General features: G+C 38.5%; 1 protein-coding gene across 1 annotated transcript in view; it reads left to right on the top strand.

Moving 5' to 3' along the window:
- Nucleotides 1–7,928: 7,928 nt before the first annotated feature.
- The window catches only part of LOC106066421 (uncharacterized), a 41,717-nt gene continuing 25,967 nt past the window's right edge, over nucleotides 7,929–23,678 (top strand). Inside the window, exons 1-3 of the mRNA XM_056006123.1 lie at nucleotides 7,929–12,354; nucleotides 18,569–19,071; nucleotides 19,610–19,735. Coding sequence (XP_055862098.1) covers nucleotides 8,298–12,354; nucleotides 18,569–19,071; nucleotides 19,610–19,735 — 4,686 coding nt within the window. The 5' untranslated portion in view covers nucleotides 7,929–8,297. The remainder of the gene's footprint in view (nucleotides 12,355–18,568; nucleotides 19,072–19,609; nucleotides 19,736–23,678) is intronic.

Raw genomic sequence — 23,678 nt, 5'->3', positions numbered from 1 at the left:
AGTTAGGCTAGTTGGTTGACTGTATTGAAGTCTACATTCTTGTCTATTAGTATAGGCATTTTCCAGTAGAGTAGTTACTTGGTTGACTGTATTGAAGTCTACTGTCTTGACTGTTAGTACAGGTCAGTCGCAGTAGAGTGATTGGTTGGTTGATTGTATTAAAGTCTTCTCTCTTGTCTGTTAGTACATGTCTATCCCACTAGAGTGGTTACTTGGTTGACTGTATTGAAGTCCACTGTCTTGTCAATTAGTACAGGTCTGTCCCAGTAGAGTGGTTAGTTGGTTGACTGTATTGAAGTCCACTGTCTTGTCAATTAGTACAGGTCTGTCCCAGTAGAGTGGTTAGTTGGTTGACTGTATTGAAGTCCACTGTCTTGTCAATTAGTACAGGTCTATCCCAGTAGAGTGGTTAGTTGGTTGACTGTATTGAACTCTACTGTCTTGTCTATTAGTGCAGGTCTGTCCCAGTAAAAAAAGAAGATGAATACGTCCTACGCGCATGACTGAATGCATGACGCGTAGTACGTTATCATCTTCTTTTTTAAAGAAACGTCTGTATTATATAAGATAAGATAAGTAGAGTGGTTAGTTGGTTGACTGTATTGAAGTCTACTGTCTTGTCTGTTAGTACATGTCTATCCCAGTAGAGTAGTCAGTTGGTTGACTGTATTGAAGTCCACTGTCTTGTCAATTAGTACAGGTCTGTACCAGTAGAGTGGTTAGTTGGTTGACTGTATTGAAGTCTACTGTCTTGTCTGTTAGTACATGTCTATCCCATTAGAGTGGTTAGTTGGTTGACTGTATTGAACTCTACTGTCTTGTCTATTAGTACAGGTCTGTCCCAGTCAAAAAAGAAGATGATTACGTCCTACGCGCATGTCTGAATGCATGACGCATAGGACGTTATCATCTTCTTTTTTGAAGAAACGTCTCTGTATTATATAAGTAGAGTTGTTACTTGGTTGACTGTATTGAAGTCTACTGTCTTGTCTGTTAGTACATGTCTGTCCCAGTAGAGTGGTTAGTTGGTTGACTGTATTGAAGTCCACTGTCTTGTCAATTAGTACAGGTCTGTCCCAGTAGAGTGGTTAGTTGGTTGACTGTATTGAAGTCCACTGTCTTGTCAATTAGTACAGGTCTATCCCAGTAGAGTGGTTAGTTGGTTGACTGTATTGAACTCTACTGTCTTGTCTATTAGTACAGGTCTGTCCCAGTAAAAAAAGAAGATGAATACGTCCTACGCGCATGACTGAATGCATGACGCGTAGTACGTTATCATCTTCTTTTTTAAAGAAACGTCTGTATTATAAAAGATAAGATAAGTAGAGTGGTTAGTTGGTTGACTGTATTGAAGTCTACTGTCTTGTCTGTTAGTACATGTCTATCCCAGTAGAGTAGTCAGTTGGTTGACTGTATTGAGGTCCACTGTCTTGTCAATTAGTACAGGTCTGTACCAGTAGAGTGGTTAGTTGGTTGACTGTATTGAAGTCTACTGTCTTGTCTGTTAGTACATGTCTATCCCATTAGAGTGGTTAGTTGGTTGACTGTATTGAACTCTACTGTCTTGTCTATTAGTACAGGTCTGTCCCAGTCAAAAAAGAAGATGATTACGTCCTACGCGCATGTCTGAATGCATGACGCATAGGACGTTATCATCTTCTTTTTTGAAGAAACGTCTCTGTATTATATAAGTAGAGTTGTTACTTGGTTGACTGTATTGAAGTCTACTGTCTTGTCTGTTAGTACATGTCTGTCCCAGTAGAGTGGTTAGTTGGTTGACTGTATTGAAGTCCACTGTCTTGTCAATTAGTACAGGTCTGTACCAGTAGAGTGGTTAGTTGGTTGACTGTATTGAAGTCCACTGTCTTGTCAATTAGTACAGGTCTGTCCCAGTAGAGTGGTTAGTTTGTTGACTATATTGAAGTCTACTGTTTTGTCTGTTAGTACATGTCTATCCCAGTAGAGTGGTTAGTTGGTTGACTGTATTGAAGTCCACTGTCTTGTCAATTAGTACAGGTCTGTACCAGTAGAGTGGTTAGTTGGTTGACTGTATTGAAGTCCACTGTCTTGTCAATTAGTACAGGTCTGTCCCAGTAGAGTGGTTAGTTTGTTGACTATATTGAAGTCTACTGTTTTGTCTGTTAGTACATGTCTATCCCAGTAGAGTGGTTAGTTGGTTGACTGTATTGAAGTCCACTGTCTTGTCTATTAGTACAGGTCTGTCCCAGTAGAGTGGTTAGTTGGTTGACTGTATTGAAGTCCACTGTCTTGTCTATTAGTACAGGTCTGTCCCAGTAGAGTGGTTAGTTGGTTGACTGGAAAACCTTATGTGTTGAGTTTTTATAGCAAGGAGGTGTATTTCCTTTATGATATCATTGTCTAGGCACAAGGAGGTGTATTTCCTTTATGATATCATTGTCTAGGCACAAGGAGGTGTATTTCCTTTATGACATCATTGTCTAGGTATTGTTTTTGAATTTGTTTCACAACTTGGTTTTGACCAACTAGATAGCCAAATTCTGACAAATCTGGACATCCTGCCTTTATGTTCTTTATCGTTTCCCTAAATATCAAATCATTTGTCGAGTATCAGGATATGCTTTTCATATTTTTTTCCTAATAACTCTGTATTCTATTGTGGTTACAAAGCCCTCTGATTCGCTTTTAATAATGTAATTGAGATAGTCTTGTCGGTCTTTTCACCATGCAAAAAAAAATCTGGGATATTTCGTGGAGCACTTTTTCCCTCCATCGCTGGATTTCATGGCCTGTGTCATGTAAACTAATATCAACATCGATATCCTTTTGAATCAGAGTCAGACTTCTTGAGGAAAGAAACTAAGTCATTGCTAGAGCATGTACGCGACGTACTTAGTCATTGCTAGAGCAGATACTCGACGTACTTAATCATTGCTAGAGAAGGTAAGCGACATACTTAGTCATTGCTAGAGCGGGTACGCGACGTACTTAGTCATTGCTGATACATGTATGTGACGTTTTGGTGCGATAGCTTCTGACGATAACTTTATAAAACCCAAATCTTTTTATAATTAACATTGTTGTTTTTTCCCTTTACTATCTTCAATGATAAAGTAGAAAGTAAGGCGTATGTATGTATGTAGGCCTATGTATGTGTATGTATGTATGTATAATGTATGTATGTATGTAAGTATGTATGTATGTATGTATGTTTGTATCTTATCTTATATTATCTTATATAATACAGACGTTACTTCAAAAAAGAAGATGATTACGTCCTACGCGTCATGCATTTAGTCATGCATATTAACCAATGACTTAAATTCTGCCAAGTCACTGGTTTTCCTGGCTAGCTCAGGCAACCCATTCCATGCTCTAATAGCACTAGGGAAGAAGGAGTATTTGCACAAATTTGTCCTAGCATATGTATGTTTGTATGTATGTATGTATGTTTGTATGTATGTATGTATGTTTGTTTGTTTGTTTGTTTGTAGTATTTATGTATGTATGTATGTAATTTACGAATAGGAATCAAAACCGTTTGACAAATCTTGATAAAACTTGGCATAAATTTTCCTTGGGTGCTAACTTAGACCGTAGTGTATGTAGCCTATTGTAGCAGCGTGTAATAGCTGTCTAGTAGTGTATATAGTAAACATTTTTACATTCTCCTCTGCGGAAAAAAAATTTGACTATTTCAGGAACGCATTTTGCGAACTATGGATGGCTTTCGTTTAGCATGAGATCGGAAAATGTTTCGATAGGCCCGGGTTCCAACTCTGCTGCCCAGGAATTAAAGAATCGAACTGTACTATGCTTTCGAAATGCAGGCAAAAATCCCCCGCCACACAAATAATTTCAATGTTATAATAATAATTACACACCAAACTTAAATCCGAAATCTAATGGATAAAAATAACTATTGTTCTTTACATAAACAGGGTGACGCCATATATTACAACTAAATCATTTTGCTTTAAAACGACCATATCGCCAAAACTGCTGCGCCAAAACTGCTGCACCAAAACTGCTGCGCCAAAACGTCCTGCTTCGATTGCTAGAGGCGTGGAGTTTGTGGCTTATTAAAACCTGCGTCTAACATAACTTATAGAGGGACGTCTTAGGATGCAGACGACGACATTTCGTTAACAGATCTCTAGTCAATCTGTCAACAACATGTATGCCAGTGTCACTCCATTTTATGACACCGAAATGGTAGACTAGTATGCCTACCTGTAACGGGTTAACGGCCTATCAATTAAATGCAGCGATAACGTTCTTTAATGATTCTCTGTTGCGGAATATTTATGTTACTCTTTTCTTATCTTATCTTATATAATACAGACGTTACTTCAAAAAAGAAGATGATTACGTCCTACGCGTCATGCATTTAGTCATGCATATTAACCAATGACTTAAATTCTGCCAAGTCACTAGTTTTCCTGGCTAGCTCAGGCAACTCATTCCATGCTCTAATAGCACTAGGGAAGAGTGAGTATTTGTACAAATTTGTCCTAGCATATGGGACGAGAATAATGTCTTTATCTTTGTGTCTTTCATAGTATTTTATTAAATTTTGTTTTTGTATTTGAAGGTTATGGTTCAGTGTTTTATGTATAATTGCTACTTTCTTGTACTTATTCCTCTCGTAGTATATTTTAGTTTATCGTGGGTATTCGTGGCTTTCTGATTAACTCCCTTATATTTAGATAGAGTAGTACAGTTCGATTATTCAATGCCTGGACATGTATTAATAGTATTGTTATTAAATTTAAACAATTGTGGGGAAAAGTGTTATTAAATTTCTCGAAATAATTATTTTAAACAATATAATAACCTATTTGTATTTTGCCAATGAATTATCAGTGACAATATAAAGTAGCCTAGAATCTGTTGTTGTCCTATTGATTGACTGGATTGATAAAGTATTGGCTACTACGTTACTGTGATTAGGGACACAGTTACCTCTGTTGTTGTCCTATTGATTGACTGGATTGATAAAGTATTGGCTACTATGTTATTGTGTTTAGGGACACAGGGACCTCCGTTGTTGTCCTGTTGATTGACTGGACTGGTAAAGTATTGACTACTATGTTATTGTGTTTAGGGACACAGTTACCTCTGTTGTTGTCCTGTTGATTGACTGGATTGATAAAGTATTGGCTACTATCTTATTGTGTTTAGGGACACAGCTACCTCTGTTGTTGTCCTGTTGATTGACTGGACTTATAAATATATGCTACTATGTTATTGCGTTTAGGGACACAGTGATTGAACTGATAAAGTATGTTTATGAATGAACGTGTAGAAATGGGTGAGTTGACAGTAGAGAGTCCATACTGAAAGTGTTGTATCTAACGAACTGGTCTAGAAAAAAAAAGAAGCTACTTCACACATTCAATGCTGTTAAGTCTACTCTTATAATAAATATTCGCGATAACCCCGACCTAAAATAAAATCCAATTTAAAATGAATAACACGTGAGTCCCATGATGACCTATATGCATGCAACAAATATCTACCTCTCTCAATCTTCGAAGCCTACTTCGTGGGTAATATTCAAGACTACTTTATTTAACGTTCGCCGCACTCAATTGGCCTGCTGGTAAATAAAACACACTCACACCATCTTTCCTTATCATTGAGATTCGACCTCTATGATACCGCTCACCTTACCTGTTCCATAACCCCGCCTCCTTTCCACCTGAGCCTTATCTTTCGGAGGAGCGCTCGTAAGATTATTAATGTTTGAATAAATCTATAAAAAGAAACACTTGCATATCAGCTCCCCGCGTTCACTCAAACCTTTTTTTTTTTTTTTTTTGCCAAATTTTTTTTCTGGATTCGACCAAACTTTTATCAATTTCTCACAAAATATCCAGCTGCATTGAACATGAAATCAATTGAGTTGGTCCCGTGAAGTTTAACTTTACAAGGTCTTGGTCTAGAAGCTTATAGTCTAGTCTAGAGGCTGGCCCATTAATATCAAATCTTATCTCGACCGAAATTTTTTATCAAAATCTTATCTTATAAATTATAGACGTTATTTTAAGAAGAAGATAATTACGTCCTGTGCATATTCTTATGTCAGTCCAGTCGTGCATGTTAGTTACAGGCATAAATTCTACTAGGCATTGGTTTTCCTGGCAGATTCAGGCAGCCCGTACCATGCGCTAATGACACCAAGGAAGAAGGGGCATTTTAGGGCATCGTATTGAGTCCGAAGAGTGCAATATTTTTACACGATACACAGATTGGCCAGATTTAGCAACGTTATAATCTAAGAAGGCCTTTTTGTAGTCTTTATAATCATTCGCGTTTAACATTAACACACTAACATTGAACCACTTATACTATACGTTGTCACGAGGTCTGGCTTTATTGAATTGGGTAGGCATGGGCATGGTCAATCTGTTCTTAATGTGTATTATTTGTAGTTTTTAGATTGTGATCACCATAAAAGTAGGTCATATAGTCATTTGTGAATGGACCTCATTCACCAATCGTAAACAAACAACATTTAGCCACGTGGTGCTTTATCTCTTCTATATAATTTACGATCTCATGTTTAATTCATGATGGTTGTCACGTGACAATTTTTTTCATTGTTTTATCAATAAGATCACATGACTAAATGTTGTTTGTTTACGATTGGTGAATGAGGTCCATTATGTTTTACTTTTTTTTTTTTTTGATTTCACATAGACACCCTATGTTGCAGTTGCATTTTATAATGTTGTCGATTGTGTCTTTTTTAAAGACATGCTACACTTTGACAAGCTTTTATTTTCTTTTTAAAGATTTTAGTGAATTAAAGTAAGAGCAATATTTTACATCTTAATGCATGATACAATCATCGGGTTATACTCTGATTAAAACAATAATCGGGTGATGCCTTGTTATACTCTGATTAAAACAATAATCGGGTGATGCCTTGTTATACTCTGATTAAAACAATAATCGGGTGATGCCTTGTTATACTCTGATTAAAACAATAATCGGGTGATGCCTTGTTATACTCAAATTAAAACAATAATCAGGTGATGCCTTGTACACTCTAATTAAAACAATAATCGGGTGATGCCTTGTACACTCAAATTCAAACAATAATCGGGTGATGCCTTGTACACTCAAATTAAAACAATAATCGGGTGATGCCTTGTACACTCTAATTAAAACAATAATCGGGTGATGCCTTGTACACTCAAATTAAAACAATAATCGGGTGATGCCTTGTACACTCAAATTAAAACAATAATCGGGTGATGCCCGAAGCTGTCACTATTTGGTCTACGTGTAAGTGATGGTACCATCATTATAAATTTATTTTTTTTTAAAATGCAGCCCAGGCACAATTGTATAAAACCTTTGCATATGACTTGGAATCTAATCCAATAATAAGGCCTAGTTATTTTTTTAAAAATATCCAGCTGTAAGTTTTTGTAGAGATGCTTTTGGATATTTTTCCTTGTTTAAATTGTATACAATAATTGTAATTGTTTCGTTTTACCAGATTCTTTTCCATTTTGCACATTTCACACAAACACACACACATTTAAAATGGCTTTTTTTTTTATATTCTTCACCTCTCATTCTTTTAATCTCGCCTTCAAACTGGAGTAAACATGAACATAGCGATCAAATACATTCATCTAGTAATTTAAAACAAGTGAGTTCAAACACTGCACATCAGAGAGAGAGAGCCTTGTATTCCACAAAGTCAATATATAGCACAGTATTTCTGGTGCATTTGGTCGTTTTAAAGGTCTAGTGTTAAATGATAGAGCAGTTCTATGGCTCTCGTACCCAGGTAGATTCAGCGGTTTTTCTTTTAAACCACACTCCCCCCCCCCTTCTCTCTCTATCTCTCTCTCTCTCTTTCTCTCTCTCTCTGTAACTCTTTCCTCTCCAGATATAACCGACTCACAAGCCGCTTAGTTGAAGGTGTTTGAGTGGTTTCCCCTGACAGCTCGCCAATTTTTGTTACAAAATTTCGGATAGGACATGGTCTCTGTGTGAAGTTACGTTACCGTTAGGACTGTTCTCGGAAGCGGTCTCTATGTGGTCTACGTGTAAAGTGATGGTACCATCAGGACTGTGTGCTTTATGAGTGTCTTTGTTCTGGTCAAATTGACCTGAACAACGGTTTAAAAATGTAATTTTTTAACACACACAAATTCTTGGAGTAAACAACGCGTGTGTATATGTCATAGTTCGCACGCTTCAAACTAAATTAATGTGATCTCTAGTTGTTTGAAAATTGGTTGCTATCAGCTTGAATGTCTGTATGAAGATGAAGCCTAGCTGACGCTTATAAAATGACTGACGAGAACGAGGCTGCTCATGGCTGTGAAGTGAATCCGTCGAATGATGTCCTCACGGTGGATCCTATTTGTGACACCGTTTCGTACTTTGACGCCATGTCTTGTCAGAAGGACATTTCGCTGGGAGGACTCAAAGATGAACTATTGTGTAGTGCTGCCAAGACAAAACCGGAAGTTAGCTTAGAAAACATCACCAGCAAGCAAGATGTGTCGTGCTGGAGTGACTCTGGCTTTGACACACCGAAACATGTGACACATGACCTCGTCTGCTACAAACACGAACAATGTGTTGACCTCTGGTGCGAGGACAGCACTTTAAATCAGACACGTGAAAATCAGTCAATTGTGGAAGCTGTGTCTCAAGAGACACACCGCTTCAAAGAGCAGTCTACTTGTAGTGAAAATTCCCAGCATACCCTCATGAACGCCTGCAGACGACCACGAAGTTTATCCATGGACAGCTGCACAGACGAGCAAACTACTTCTGCCATCATCAGTGAAACGTCTTTAGATGAACACAGGCAGATCCCAAGATTGCAAGGCCTAGAGCGAGAGAGACTTAAAGAGGAGTATATCGCTTCGCTTGGACTATCTAAGCGCCCTCCGCGTCCGAAAGCAGCCCCGGTGTTCAAAAATCGAATTGCACAGTTCGAGAATATCATGAGCTCTGTTCAGTCTTCATCCCAACACAAGGATGTTCATTCCAATGCTTCCCCCGGCACCCAAATGTTCCGCACGTCTTTCAGTTCTAACCTTCTCTCTAGCAATGACGCCCTCGTTTCGACTCAAGATGCAGATGGCATCGGCCCGCCGCGTACACAGCCGAAAAACAAACCTCCTGTGCCACCAAAACCACGGCTTCCTGAGTGGGCTAAGAAAAGATTACTTGCCAAATCTCGTCTGGGTTTAGTATCTCAGTGTGAATACTTTGAACAGTTGGCGTCCAAACGAGGTCAGCACTCTGGCCATCCGGATGTCAAGAGAAGCTTCAGCTGCCCCTCACCATGTGACTCACTTCAACCAATGATTTGTGAGCGCTTAGTTAACGCATCTTCAAGTGACTGTTTAGACTCTGCTCAACTCTCAAGTCAACATTCCATGGACCAAAGACTGGAGCAGCAGAACGATGTCAGCTTTGCTCACCTGCCAACTTTCAACAAAGCTTACAACGATGACGAGAAGGCGTTAATAACTGAAGCCGGCAGACTTACTGTTTATCGCATGAGATCTCAGAGTCTTGGTTCACACTCGGACAGCGGTATAGAACCCGAATCTGTTTTTAAGCGAGTGACTCCTGGGAAACTTTCCAATTCAATGAGTGATATCATCAGGCGGTTCGAGGCGGTAGACCAAAAAGATACTCCTGTCATTCCTGCTAGAAAATCAAAGTTTTCCAGTAGCATTTGTCGATATGAGAATTCGGTGCAGTCATCTCTAAGTTTTTCAGGGGATTGTGCAGTGGGTGTCCAAATACAAGATAATATTGAAAATAAAGAAAATGTATGTAATCGAACAGATCAACTGGGAGTATGTACTGATCGATTTGATCAACTGGGAGTGTGTAGCGCTGGAACTGATCAGCTAGGCGTGTGCGGTGATCGATACGTTCAGCAGAGTTCTGGCAGTCCAAATATGAACGAAATAGACAAGCTATACTCAAATGTATGTCTTGAATTCGAATGTCAGTCTAGGGACAATTGCTCTTGTAGTGAACAGAAAGTTAACTTGCAGTCAGAAGATGAGTGTCATACAGCTCAATGTAAAGAAAAATACTTGTATGGCTACATTCCCAATGCACATTTAAACCTAGACATTGAATCTGACACTGTGGCTTTGCAACGTGAAGATTTGTCCACAACAGAAAGTGTCGACCTGTATTCATTTAGTTTAAAGAAAGATTTTGTGACGTCAGACAGCCCAAAGTCCACATTTATTGAACATAAGGAAATGTTTCTAATTTTACAAAGTCCAAATTTAATCAAATCACCTTTATATAGTAAGCAGACGCCGGCTTCATCCAGTAGTTGTGAAAAATACAGAACAGAGTCATTTAAACACCCAGATAAACCAAGATGTCAATGGTATATAAGGCAGTTTTCGAATCAGTTGGCTAAAACCATCCTTGATACTTGCTTTGAAGATTTCAAGAAAATAAACAAGTCTTCGTTTCCTATCACAGTCGTCGGTTCACCTTTAGATATAATCCAAACGCAGATTTTTAGTAACAAGAAGTTTGAGCATTTTAATAATACTTTTAGACACAGCTTCTTACTCAAAGAAAACCCAGATATTCGTAGGTCACAGCACAAACATCTAGACAATGGTATTGACGCAAGTCCTGATTTAATCAGCCAGGAAAACAAAATGATTTCCGATAAGCAGATGGGAATGAGTGACTTTGACTTAGTAGATGTAGTACATCTAGATCAGCACAAGGTTTATTACACTGGTGCAATCCATTCCGATGCACTCAATAATCAATTGGAAGGAGAAATTCAGTACAGTGCTCTCAATAATCATTCGGAAGAAGAGATTCACTCCGACACCATTGATAAACAATCGGAAAGAGGTTTTGTTGTCAGGAAAAGTTATTCTGACATTTCAGGCAGTGTCGAGTCGTTTTATTCCGGCTACTCGGAGAGTCTAGACTCTTTTCAGTCAGCTGATGAAACTCTTCTGGAGCAAAGTAAAGAAATGTTTGACCTTCCTGAAGATTTCGATGAACATCATCTGGAGAACTTTTTCCAAGGCCAGAATCCAATGTCGACTTTCGAGGAAATAATTACACCCATTGCTGATACGACACTAATTAGCGATGAATTCGACACGTCGAAGTGCGTAGGATGTTTGTCACACCACGGCGCTTTCGACTACTTAGAATGCGCACAAATGTATGAATTGACGTCTTTGGAAAAATTAGAAGACCATAATTTTCGAGAAACCTCTCAAGAAACATCCGGAGCAATTGATGCCTTCGAAGCTATCTCTTTCGATTGTTATGAAAAGAGGAACATCCTAAAAGATGTACTTGAAGAGAATGAGCACCAACTTATATTAGGTGATGGACAGGAAGCAAACGTTTCTATTATTTCTAAATTGAATATCAACGTTATTGAGTGCTCTAGTCCCCCGACAGGCCGAGAAGCTAAGGGCAATGTAACTGACGATCCGCTGGAAAAATATACCTCTGTAGAGCATTCTAAATGTGTTCAGTATAACTCTAGACTTTTAAATAGTCTTGATTTGGCAGATAGCATAGGCGTAATTTACGACATTAGCTCCAATGGGCGCAAAGCTAAATATAAAGATACACTGGTCACAGCTAAGAAAGGTCCACGTTTAAATAAAGAATTAGATGTTGTAGTTGACGCCCCTGTTTTTGATCAAGATAATGTCCTATGGAAAGAAAATCAGAGTCTTCTATCTGCAGATTCCGTAGACTTGAAACAGAAGGGTGAAAAAGAGCATAATTCATACAGGCCATGTAAAACCAGTCTTTACTTTAGTTCGGATGATCTATATAGTCTGGACGGGAAAATGTTCCCAAGTGAAATGGATAACGTAACCCAAATACATAATGTCATCCATGAAAAGTTTAAACCTACTCTAGCTGTGAATTATGAAGAGTACGACAATGTCCACGAGAATGAAGGAAGCGAGGACTGCCTGGACAGCGGTTACTGGTCAGCCTTTCACTCCCACGACCACTACAGCTTCCAACCGGAAGCTCATCTGGACACAATATTCGAGAATGAGGAGGAAGAAGAGACTGAGTGCGCCTCGGAAACCCAGAGATGTCCAATGTCCACCCAAGTGGTCAGTAAAAACAACCACGAGATCGTCTCCAATGACGTGGACTACACACTGTCCAGCTCCTCTTCAGAGGGGGACCTAAAATGTGGGGCGCCTTGTGTCAAGTCTAAATCCCGCTGTGGGGCGGGAGGAGACGATTCCTCGGAGTCAATGGACGTAGACTCTTTGGAAGAGGACGAAACAGAAGAGACTGCCATTGGTCACATTCCGAGAACCGCTGAGAGAAACACAGATTCGGGTGAGATTTCTTCTATTAAACATTTTAGCAAAACTATCACACAACACTGTCGGGTTACTTTGCTATCATACATGACTCATGATGACTGACAGTTTTATTAAACTATATTACACAACAGACAATTTAACACGGCCTCAACTCGTGTCATTTAACGTCTGTTATTTGATTATCTCCCGCGTGAGTCTGTCACATGTCACACACCATTCCCATGTTATTGAGCACGGGTAACACTTGTCTTTTAAGTATCACACATGGCTGCCTGTGACAGATTTCTATTCCATCTAGCTCTATAGAAACTACATTAATTTCTCACTGGTGTCCCTGGGTTCAGCTGTAATCACATAAAAGCTAAATAACTCGGTCAAGACGAACACAAAACTTTATTACTCTTGATAGCATGTATCACACATTGGCCTCTAATTGTGTCTATACTTACACACTTCCCATCAAAGCATAACAAAGCATTAATTAACTAATAATAATAATATGTTCACTATATAACTTTCCATACGCTCTTTTCCTTTAACAAATGTTATATTTCACAGCCGATACTTATGTTGAACTTGTAAATTACAGACGTTAGTTCAAAAGAGAAGATAAATACTTTCTAAGCATACGTCAATCTAGTTAGCCACATCACATGTTAACCAGCGAATTAAAGGGAAACTCCAATGGTTTTTCAAATTTGAGTTATTTGGCATATTTAAATACTGCGTCAAAAGTTGTAGGCATAGACTTAAATATATTATATGTAAGTCTATGGTTGTAGGCCTGGATGGCTGCCTGGTCGTGCGGTTTGCGCGCTGGACTGTCGTTCGGATTTATCGACGGTCGAGGGTTCAAACCCTGCCCGCTCCTATCCCCCGTCGTCCTGCGGGAGGTTTGGACTAGGTAGTAAAATATCTTCAACTCTGAAGGAACATCCGAATTATGTAAAACATTTTAAACAAAACATTTTTAAGGCCTAATAACTTTTACCATTTTTTATTTATCTGTCTGTTATATATGTGTAAAATACCGTTGTCTGACAGTACTCTGACTCATTGGTCGCGAGATCTCTTAAACTGTCGAACGTGTCCGCATCAAATTTCGACAGATTTCGACAGATTCACGATTCATATTACCCCCCCCCCCTTCCTTTTCCCCTATTTCATGTGTCATTCTATTCATGCATGTTAATCAATGACTTAAACACTAGCTGATTCAGGCAACCCATTCCATTCTCTAATGGCACTGGATAAGAAGGAGCACTTGTAAGAATTTTTTTAGCGTATGGAATAAGAAAAGTGCCTCTATTTTTTTGTCTTTCTGAGTATTTCATTAGTTGTTTTTTTTCTATTTGTAATGTTTTATGTTTTATAGCTATTGTACTTTTTATTGTTCTGTACTGAAGTGTCTCTAAGTTTAGTGATTTTACTAATGCTATTACCCTTTAATCTTTGCTAAGTCGTTGAATATCCTGGTTAATTTAATCAAACCATTCCTTGTTCTAATGGCACTAAGGAAAATATAGCACTTTTCAGAAAACTGTCGCATACAAATGTATAGGCCTACCCATTCTTTTATGACATGGTGATTACAGTTGATGAATTAATTCACTGTTTAATAGAACGAGATAATACTAAATTATAATGCATCTCTCCTTACGGGACTTCGTAGCAAAACTAAAACTTATAAAGCTCCTATACATGATTACATCTTACATTACAAAGAGTTGCACTGCTAGCTATTTTAATGTTTCAGATGCTGTAAATGCCTAGCTTATCTTTTTGTTCGTTCTCCTTTTAAATGTCGGAGAGTTCAGTTCAGTAATCCTAAATCTGAGATGAACCGCGCAGTGGTTTCCAGACCAAGCAGTTCTCCGTAGGCCTATAGTTTTTGTTCTATATGAGGGTTTTTGGGGCCAGAGTCTTGTTCGGCCGACTGTCAAAAACATCAATGACAATATTTTAGAAATGTTTTCTGATTGTGATATCCTTGCCAGGCGGCCCTGGTTTATAATATTAGCCAATAATAATATTTATAATACAAGAGGAGAAAAGGGGAGAGTTGGATATTTATTCATTTTTTATTTTGGCATGCCACGGTGGGTGATAAATATAAATATGATGATTCCCTGGCCAAATCATTTATGACGTAGCTGGAGATAACTGCACGGCAAGCTGGCATGGTTATGTTTTTTGAAAGTTGTTTACATAGACTCCAATAGAGTTCGAGAATCCTGGCCAAGAAGCCGACTCAAACGTGACCCACATTCTGCATTTACATGTTCCGCTCAACGGGGGAAGGGAGCTAGATAAGGTGCCGTTTAATCGAGTTCCACTTCAACTCCCTCCATCCATCTGATGTTACACCTGTGTTTGTCATCAACGGTTTCTGTTAAGACTTGTAAAATCTATTTTTAATAAGAGCAACTTTAATGCTGAGTCGAATTTATCCGTAAACTAAATAAAAGTTAGGCTAAGTCAGAATTATGTCGCCAAAGTCTCAAACGACTGCACTCAACGTGTATTACGAGTGAAACTATGCAAAATAAAAATTTAAAAAACTAATTTAATGCAAAAGTTTGTTTTTTTTATATATATGTAAGCTACGCATGGGACCTATCACATTCAATTATCACAAATCATCCCTCTTGCGGTGAACGAAAAAAAAATCGAAAATATAACCTGTTATTACTTGTTGATCGTCCAAGGGCTGAGCCGAAGGCTCTTCGAGCCCTAAGTTTGAAAAAAAAAACTGTTTGGACGCCAAACAGTAAAAAAAAAAAAAAAAAAAACTGTGAGAACACAGTTCTGTTTGAGAGAGACCCGAGTCAATGCCAATGTAAAGCATTGCTGTTTCCAATGCCTTTGGCCCCCGTCGCATGCTTGGCTGCACATGGCCGAAGGCCGATGACACCGGGAGCCTCCGACATTTTCCTTCGTTATACCAAGCTAACCGTGGGGGACTCGCCATTTATGTAACGGTCCCTTTGAGGAACAGCGCATGGATGTGTGACAGGTATGTGGGGACTTTTTTTGCAAATCCGCCCGTGCAAGAGGTGGACTCTCGTCTACCAGTGGGCACTCCCACGGGAGTTATGTTTCGCCATTCATTTAGCCTAGTTGCCCCTCAAGCAACCGTTTCCACCCGGGTGCCACGGTGAGGCAGAACAGCGTCCCCGGGCCTGTTATTACTTAACTTGTGTTTAGAACAACTGAGCTATTCCCACGATTGAATCTATGTTAAATTTACCCAGAAATAAAAACGCTAACCGATATGTTTTTTTCCTCTTTTTTTTAAATAGCCGACCATATAGACTGGCCGATAATAGAGTTTTATGAAACGAAAATGTGTGACTTGCATATCTGTGTACTTTATTTATGTCTAGGAGTTTTGTTTAATCTCTAAGACTGAAGATCATGCAATTTTTCAGAATTTGGAAATCCGAATACAATAGATATACATGTTTTCAAGTTACATGAAGTTATTTCCTTTTTCCAGTCTATATTTATTTATGTCTATGAGAATCGTATACACTTTTTTTTACCATATAAATACGTGTTTTGTGTTTAAACATTTATAATTTAAAAAATTAAATGTAGGTATAAATATATTATTTTGTGTGTTTAGGGTCGAGGTAAAAAAAAAAGATAAAAGAAATCTTGGGCGAGAGAGTGTTACGACGCCATTGTGATAACAAAAAATAAAATAAATAAAAGGTGTCAGACCAAAAAAGCAACTTAGAGCTCATGAAACATTTTAACATTGAATTAAGAAGACAAGAAAAAATCCGAATAATTTTTTTAGAGGTGGTCACGGGGGGGGGGGGAGGGGGAGTGATACTAGAATTCTCAGGCTAGAAGTATGTGTTTGTGCGTGGGAGGTCGATATAGGATTACTTCAACTAACAACTTCGATATACTTCAACTAACATAGTATCATTCATTGGCCAAAATTATTTTAGGGATGCGTTAACATGGGAAAGGAGGCAGGTTTTTATTATTGCATACTGCGCATCGAACGCTAGCATGATATTTTGGCTGAATATATTCGTCCACCGCTAGTAGGAGAATCTGTGATAGGACATAAGTTATTAGTGAGTGAAATCAGTCAGGGACCTTTGGAATATAATATAGATAGATTTAATGTATTAATTTTATGACTAAATATTTTTTCTACATTTTATTTACAATTAATTCATTATGAATAGAGATATTCAGCTAACCAATATAAAAAAAGAGCATAATTTGTCTTTTTCTAAGAAACAGACATAATAGATACAAACATTACTTTCTAGGCTTTAAATAATAGAGGCATGAATACAACAAAGACTCAACTTCACCTGTCCTTTAATCTTTTAAACCGCTTGGGTCACCACACAGGATCTTTTGGCCATCTTTCTCCATTCCCCTCTGTCTTTGCCTTGAACAGAGACTCGTCCATTCTTTTATGTTCTCTTCCCATCGCTTTCTCTGTCTGCACCTTGTATTTTTTTCCTTGTACTGTTCCCCGAAGGAAGGTCTTTGCGATCCCTGAGGACCTTGTGATATGGCCATAGAGGTTAAGTTTCAAACGATAGATACAAACGTTTAAACAATAGATAGATACGAATCCATTTGATTGTACACGCCCATGAGGAAAAGGCGTGAGCTTCACTGTGTGTGTATGCCGCTCCCTCCCTAAACCAAAGACACTTTTTAAAAAATACTATTGTAGTGTGTTTACCTAGAAGTAGTTTAGTAGAACATTCTTATCTCTGTTCGCTCGTCCTCACTCCCTTTTTTCATATCCCGCCCCAAACACACACATACATATCTTTCTTGGAGTCTTCTCAAAACTCAATACAGCATATCAGGTAAACAGCCGATATTTTATACTCTAGCCAAGGAGACCTGCTGATGATGGTTGCTGGTTTTTTTTTTCTGCTCCGTTTTTTCGTTTGATACAATTTTTTTTACCATTATCTCATCAATTTTTGTTTGATTCTAAATACGTTCATTTTGTTTATGATAGATCTACACACAAAATTTCCTTTAATGTAGGGCAGCGGTTCTCAACCTTTTAGGCTCGGCGACCACTTTTTACAACCCCCCCCCACTCTGCCGCGACCCCCTCCCCTCCGCATACACACACAGCAATAGAAGAATGGACAAAAACAATTCATTTTTTCGATGGTCTTAGGCGACCCCTGGCAAATCGTCATTCGACCCCCAAAGGGGTCGCGACCCACAGGTTGAGAATTCCCTGATGTAGGGCAACCAGAGGGGGGTAAGGGAGTACTTACTGACAGCACTTGTGTGTTAATTGTAGGATTTATGCTATGCGTCTTAATAGTAATAATAATAATAATAATTTAATGTATAGAGCGCTTTTAACAAACATGATGTAGGCTCAAGGCACTGTGATAACATTAAAAACATAAACACGACAGCTAAATTGACAAACTAATTTTAAAAAGTTTTGAACGGATAAATCTTAATGTTCTTGAATGTAGTGTCTTTAGTTAATTTCTTTTTAAAGAAACATATAAGATTTTGTTTGGAATCATAAAAAATTGACGCGTATCTATATAGCGTAGTAATCTTCGTTTTAAGGAAGGTATACATTCTTAGATGGGGTACATTTTTTTACATTTATAATAAACATATTTATATATAGGGCAAAATATTCAAGCAAATTACACATTAGGAATATGATTTGGGAATGTCTCCTTGCTAACGCCGACTTTAGACAGCTGTGATTCGTTCTTTGAATAATTTAGAAGGGCACTCACTTAATATTCCAGTCAACTCTTTCTGTGTTGGTTTTGTTGGTCATAGCATGTGACTGTTGTAGCCAATGGCGTGTAAGTAGAGGAATTCACTAGCCAAATAGTCATCACCCCCTCCTTCTTCGTGTTTGTTTATCGGGTAGTCGGAAGAATTTACAACCCCCCCCCCCAACCATAACAACAATAATCTCTAAATTATATAACAGACCAATACCATCACATGATGACGTCATCATGTAGAAGATAACGTCATCTTCACATCCTTTAGTCTGTTGAAACGTTGGGGCGCTACACATGATCTGTTGATCATCTTTCTCCATTCCTCAGCCTTCTGCCTTGGATATAATATCTTTATGTTTTCTTCACATCGCTTTCTCTGTCTTCCTCTTCTTGTGTACTTTTGATTTGATGTTTCAATTTTTTTTTTTTTAATTAGATTTTTTGTTTTATTTTGCACAGAGAAGAAAATACAGGAACAAAGTCTTCAGCCTCGTTTGTCTTTGTCTTGTCATCTTACATCACAGTATGAGCCGCCGCCATTGTCGCATCTTACATTCACACATAGCGACCAACACGTAAACTCCCCACCCGTCCACAAGTCGTCAGCTTCCGTCCTGGAAGATCATCTCATGACTATCAGTGACAAGAAGGCCAAGGACGCAAAGCCTACGCCCCAGATCAAAGATAAAAATTGGAAGGAAGCAGAGGATGCCGGGGTTTTGCCCAACTCTGGTGTAAGGTCCCCGCTCAAATCCAAACCGGCATTTCACTTGGACCTGGCGTCTTCAAACATGGCCCAGTCTGCGGCAGCCGATGCTCAGGATCTTCTTGAAAACGCCGCCTCTGGACTTCACAGAATTTCTTCAGCGAGCAATTTTCAGCAAGATGAAGATGCGTCTCGAATTCAAAATTACTACAAAATGTTGGAGAGATCCCAGTCTGACGCAAGTCTTATCAAAAGGGTAAATATATTTTACTGTATTAACTGAATGTGCTCTATAGTGAATTTGGGGAAATCCTTTTTTTTTTCTGTTAGTTACAAAGCTTATATTAACTCACTCTGTCTGTCTACCTGGCAAGAGTTTTTTCCACTTTCCACTATCGTGACTATCGGCAACACACGAACCAATGAAAACACTAACAAATTAGCTAATTAATAGTGGTAATTTATTTAGAAAATGGGAAATAAATTTTGCAGCATTAAGAGAAGTGGCAGCTATTGGGAGGTTCTTTCCTTAACTTTATTAAAACATTTTGGGTTGTTCAGCTTTTATGTTTTATTTCAATAAAAAAAATACGTGACAAAAAAATCAAAAAGGAATTATGTGTAGGCCTTTGTGTGTAGGCCTATGTATGTATCATTTCTATGTGTGTTTATAAGCATGTTGTCATGTGGTGTTACTGTGGGAACCTGCACCCCCGCCCCAAGAACAAGTAGACTTAGAAGTGTTATGTCTGTTCATGTGGTCCAGTCTAATAAAGTCTTATGTCTACTGCTAGGAACATGACCTGTTGGCCGACCTTGACGAAGTCCACCTAACAGCAGCAGAGTCCAGCAGTGGACAGAACATCAGTGAATGTAATAGAGTTTACTTGGACTTATCCAGGGCTGAAGCATTCGAGAGGGTGAGTTGGACACATTAAGAGTGAATGACCTACTTTAAAATAAGTCACTTGGTAATTGTCTTATACATGACAAGAAAGGCAAAGTCTTCCTATCATAAGATGTAGATCTAGATCTATGCTAGCCAAGATCTAGTAAATCTACTAAATAATCATATCAATTAGTGAATTATTGTAAAATACTTTTTATTACTTAAATATTCAAATTACAATGAAATCAACTAGGCCATTATTGTAAATAACACTACCACGTGACATAGAAATAGAATCTTATCATATAGTGTTCATCAAATGTTCTAGCGTCACTGGATGGTTCATTAAGAAAAAATAGACTGTACAAATTAATTAAGGTACATTACCACACTATAGAAGGGGCACGGAAAGTTACTAATACAGCACAGTTTAGGCAAGACAGTGTTTGCTGTCATGTACGACGTAATCATCTTTTTTGAAGTAACATCTGTATTATATAAGATAAGATGTCTTGAGTGTTCGTGTACACGTTTATTATAAGGCCTCAGATGCCTTTCTTTAATTGAAAGCGAAACATCCCAAGTAAATGTAATAACCCACAGGAGATTGGCATTTAGATTAAACACAAGAAGGGATTAAGTTTCAGCCCTCTCTCCGTCGCTAGATGTTTGGGATGTGAAGGCTGTTTTGTTACTAATAGCTTATTCTCTAATTCTAGTCTTGCTCTACTCTAAAATAAGTCACACTCTATGTCAGGTTCATTGTCCGTCCTGTTTGGTGCTTTCATTCACTAACATTTCTAATCATTTTCATCAGCTCTATAATGTTCTACGTCTGCTTGAAACATATGCCAGAGCTTTTGTTCGATTTAGGCCAAGTTAATATCTGACTTTGGCACCATGTTTACGTCCTAACTAATAGCTTATTCTCTAATTTTAGTTTTGCTCTACTCTGAAATAAGTCACACTCTATGTCAGGTTCATTGTCCGTCAAGTTTGGTGCTTTCATTCACTAATATTTCTAATCATTTTCATCAGCTCTATAATGTTCTACGTCTGCTTGAAACATATGCCAGAGCTTTTGTTCGTTTTAGGCCAAGTTAATATCTGACTTTGGCACCATGTTTACGTCCTAACTAATAGCTTATTCTCTAATTTTAGTTTTGCTCTACTCTGAAATAAGTCACACTCTATGTCAGGTTCATTGTCCGTCAAGTTTGGTGCTTTCATTCACTAATATTTCTAATCATTTTCATCAGCTCTATAATGTTCTACGTCTGCTTGAAACATATGCCAGAGCTTTTGTTCGTTTTAGGCCAAGTTAATATCTGACTTTGGCACCATGATTACGTCCTAACTAATAGCTTATTCTCTAATTTTAGTTTTGCTCTACTGTGAAATAAGTCACACTCTATGTCAGGTTCATTGTCCGTCAAGTTTGGTGCTTTCATTCACTAATATTTCTAATCATTTTCATCAGCTCTATAATGTTCTACGTCTGCTTGAAACATATGCCAGAGCTTTTGTTCGTTTTAGGCCAAGTTAATATCTGACTTTGGCACCAAGGTTACCAATGAGGATACCCAGGCCAAAGTTCTGAGTTATTTTTTTTCCCCTCGCCTTGTTGTGTGCATTGCTGTATAGGCAAACCTGTGAAGGTTGTTGGAGGGGGTGGGGGGGGGGGAGATAAGTGTGAGTAGATGTGGCGTAGGACGAGCAACTCACGGTGAAGGCACTTTGTTTAGAAATGATGCGAGTTTCATCATCACTTTGAATTTGGGCATCCTATTGTTCAAGAGAGATAAGGCGTCATTGAACTGGTTGTCCTTTTAGGATTCGTTTTCTGTTATGTAGATGAGTCCGTGTGTTCAGTAAGACATTAGTGTTATATTGTTTCACTTCGGGCAGGTACTTGTGTACTTTGCTGTTTACAGTGATAAGTGTTTTCTGTTTATGGATGTCCAATTTTAAAAAAGAAACGTGTTTAAAGCGTTTTGTTTTTCGCTTCTTTACTTTAAAATAGTTGTGGTTTATTTTTATTCAGGTTTTTGTTTCTTCCTTAATGTAGGCCTTCAACTCAATTTAACCAGGAGTAAATATACAGCCTATAGGTATATACACACATATACATATAGAAAAGTATAGCGGAAAAGAGAGAGAGAGAGAGTGAGAGAGGATAGTTTTCTGTGTCAGTGGTGGATTGAGAAGCGAAAATGATAAAGATAAATGCGGCTCTAGGATCCGTCACTTAAATATTGAAAGTATTTGTACAGTTGTCTAATACAAAAGACAACAAAACCTAGATTCAAACTGAGCTCTCAAACATGCATGTCAACTATATAGGCCTACTTATTGAGCTTATTAATCTAGATGTATGTATTTAGAAATTATATAGGGCTACATCTAAGACTAAGACAGCTTTATTGATCCTGATGGAAATTTGTTGTGATTACAAGGACTCTTTTCTCATATAAAGACAAGAGAAACAGACACATAAATAGAACAAACGCAACATAAAGAGTTCATTCAGCGACTACACACAGGCATCTTGGTTCTTTTCATGTTCCCTGATCAATGAGTGGCGGTGATAGAGTCTGACCGAGTAAGGTACGAACGAGTTTTTGTACCACTCTGTTCTTATTTTGATTGACAGCTGTCGCCCACTTCGCGACGACCTGGCGTAGTTCTGATGGAGCGGGTGGCCGTTGTCATCCAAGATTGTTTTTTTTTATTAGCTACATACCTTTTAATTGATAACTGTTTAAGTTTTCTTTTCGTATTCTGTACCTGTCTTCTGCAAGGGCTTTTCTTTGAGCCTCAAATACGTGTGCAGCGACCCTCGTGAGAGTTCTCCAACTTTCTTCTCGATGGCACATCTGCTGCCGCAGCTACTTTCGTCTGTGCTAGTGAGGGCAAAATGTAACCTTACTTGATCTTTACAGCGCTTTATAGGGTTGGAGCGGCGCCTTCGACATACACGGGTCACGGTTGGAGGCACCTCTGTTACGTCGTCCTCCAGTTGAAATTGTGGTGAGAACCACTGGTTTGTAAACATTGATTTGTGTTAGCAGGCGAAGAGACGTATTCTCCCACTCTCATTTGGAGGCGACCAAAAGTGGTGTTGACCTTAGAGACCTTAGATAGGCCGCTGTCTATTTCTCTAGACAGTGACGCATCATTGGGCACTGTGCTGGCCAGGTACATGATGTGGTCAAAAGCATTTTAAAAAGTGGTCATTTACTATGATTTGTGGTGCTGAGTTCTGTTTTTGCGGTTGATTGACAGACCAAACGGGACAGCAGCCTCGGCAAATTCATTGACGTTGATCCTCCTACTTGGTGTGTGCAAGTAGGGTGCAATCTTATCTGATATAATACAGACGTTACTTCAAAAAAGAAGATGATTACATCCTACGCGTCATGCATATATTCATGCATATTAACCAATGACCTAAATTCTAAATCATCCGCATAAAGAAGCCCAGCGACTAGATGCGGCCTAAGCAGTGGGCGGGGCCCTTGGCGAATGTCATATTAGGGCCACGAATATTTGAACGATGGGCAAAAGTTGACAAAGGGCAAGAAATATCTTTATAGCGCAAGTGACAAGATGAAAATCATATTGGATGTAGTTCTACCAGACCGAAAACCTCAATTTTTCTTTCAGAGAGCACATTGCCAAATACAAAGTCGGTAAGTCAGTCGTGGAATATTCTGGCTTACTCTACGTTGATGAATACTTTCGTCCACTACATCATCTTCACAGTATGTCCAAGCCATGTCTAAAGCCTGTCCGATCTCTAAATATAGATCTAATAGCTTCAAATAATCGGTATTCGACATCCGGTGTCCGGTAGACAATACTAAACATAACATTCATTAAATAGCTCATAAAGGCACATTCCTCGTTCCACATGCTAGGACAAATTTGTACAAATGCTCCTTCTTCCCTAGTGCTGGAATGGGTTGTCTGAG

This window comes from Biomphalaria glabrata, chromosome 12, assembly GCF_947242115.1.
Source record: "Biomphalaria glabrata chromosome 12, xgBioGlab47.1, whole genome shotgun sequence".
Taxonomy (NCBI): Eukaryota; Metazoa; Mollusca; class Gastropoda; family Planorbidae; genus Biomphalaria; species Biomphalaria glabrata.
This window is presented reverse-complemented; position numbering and strand designations above follow the sequence as displayed.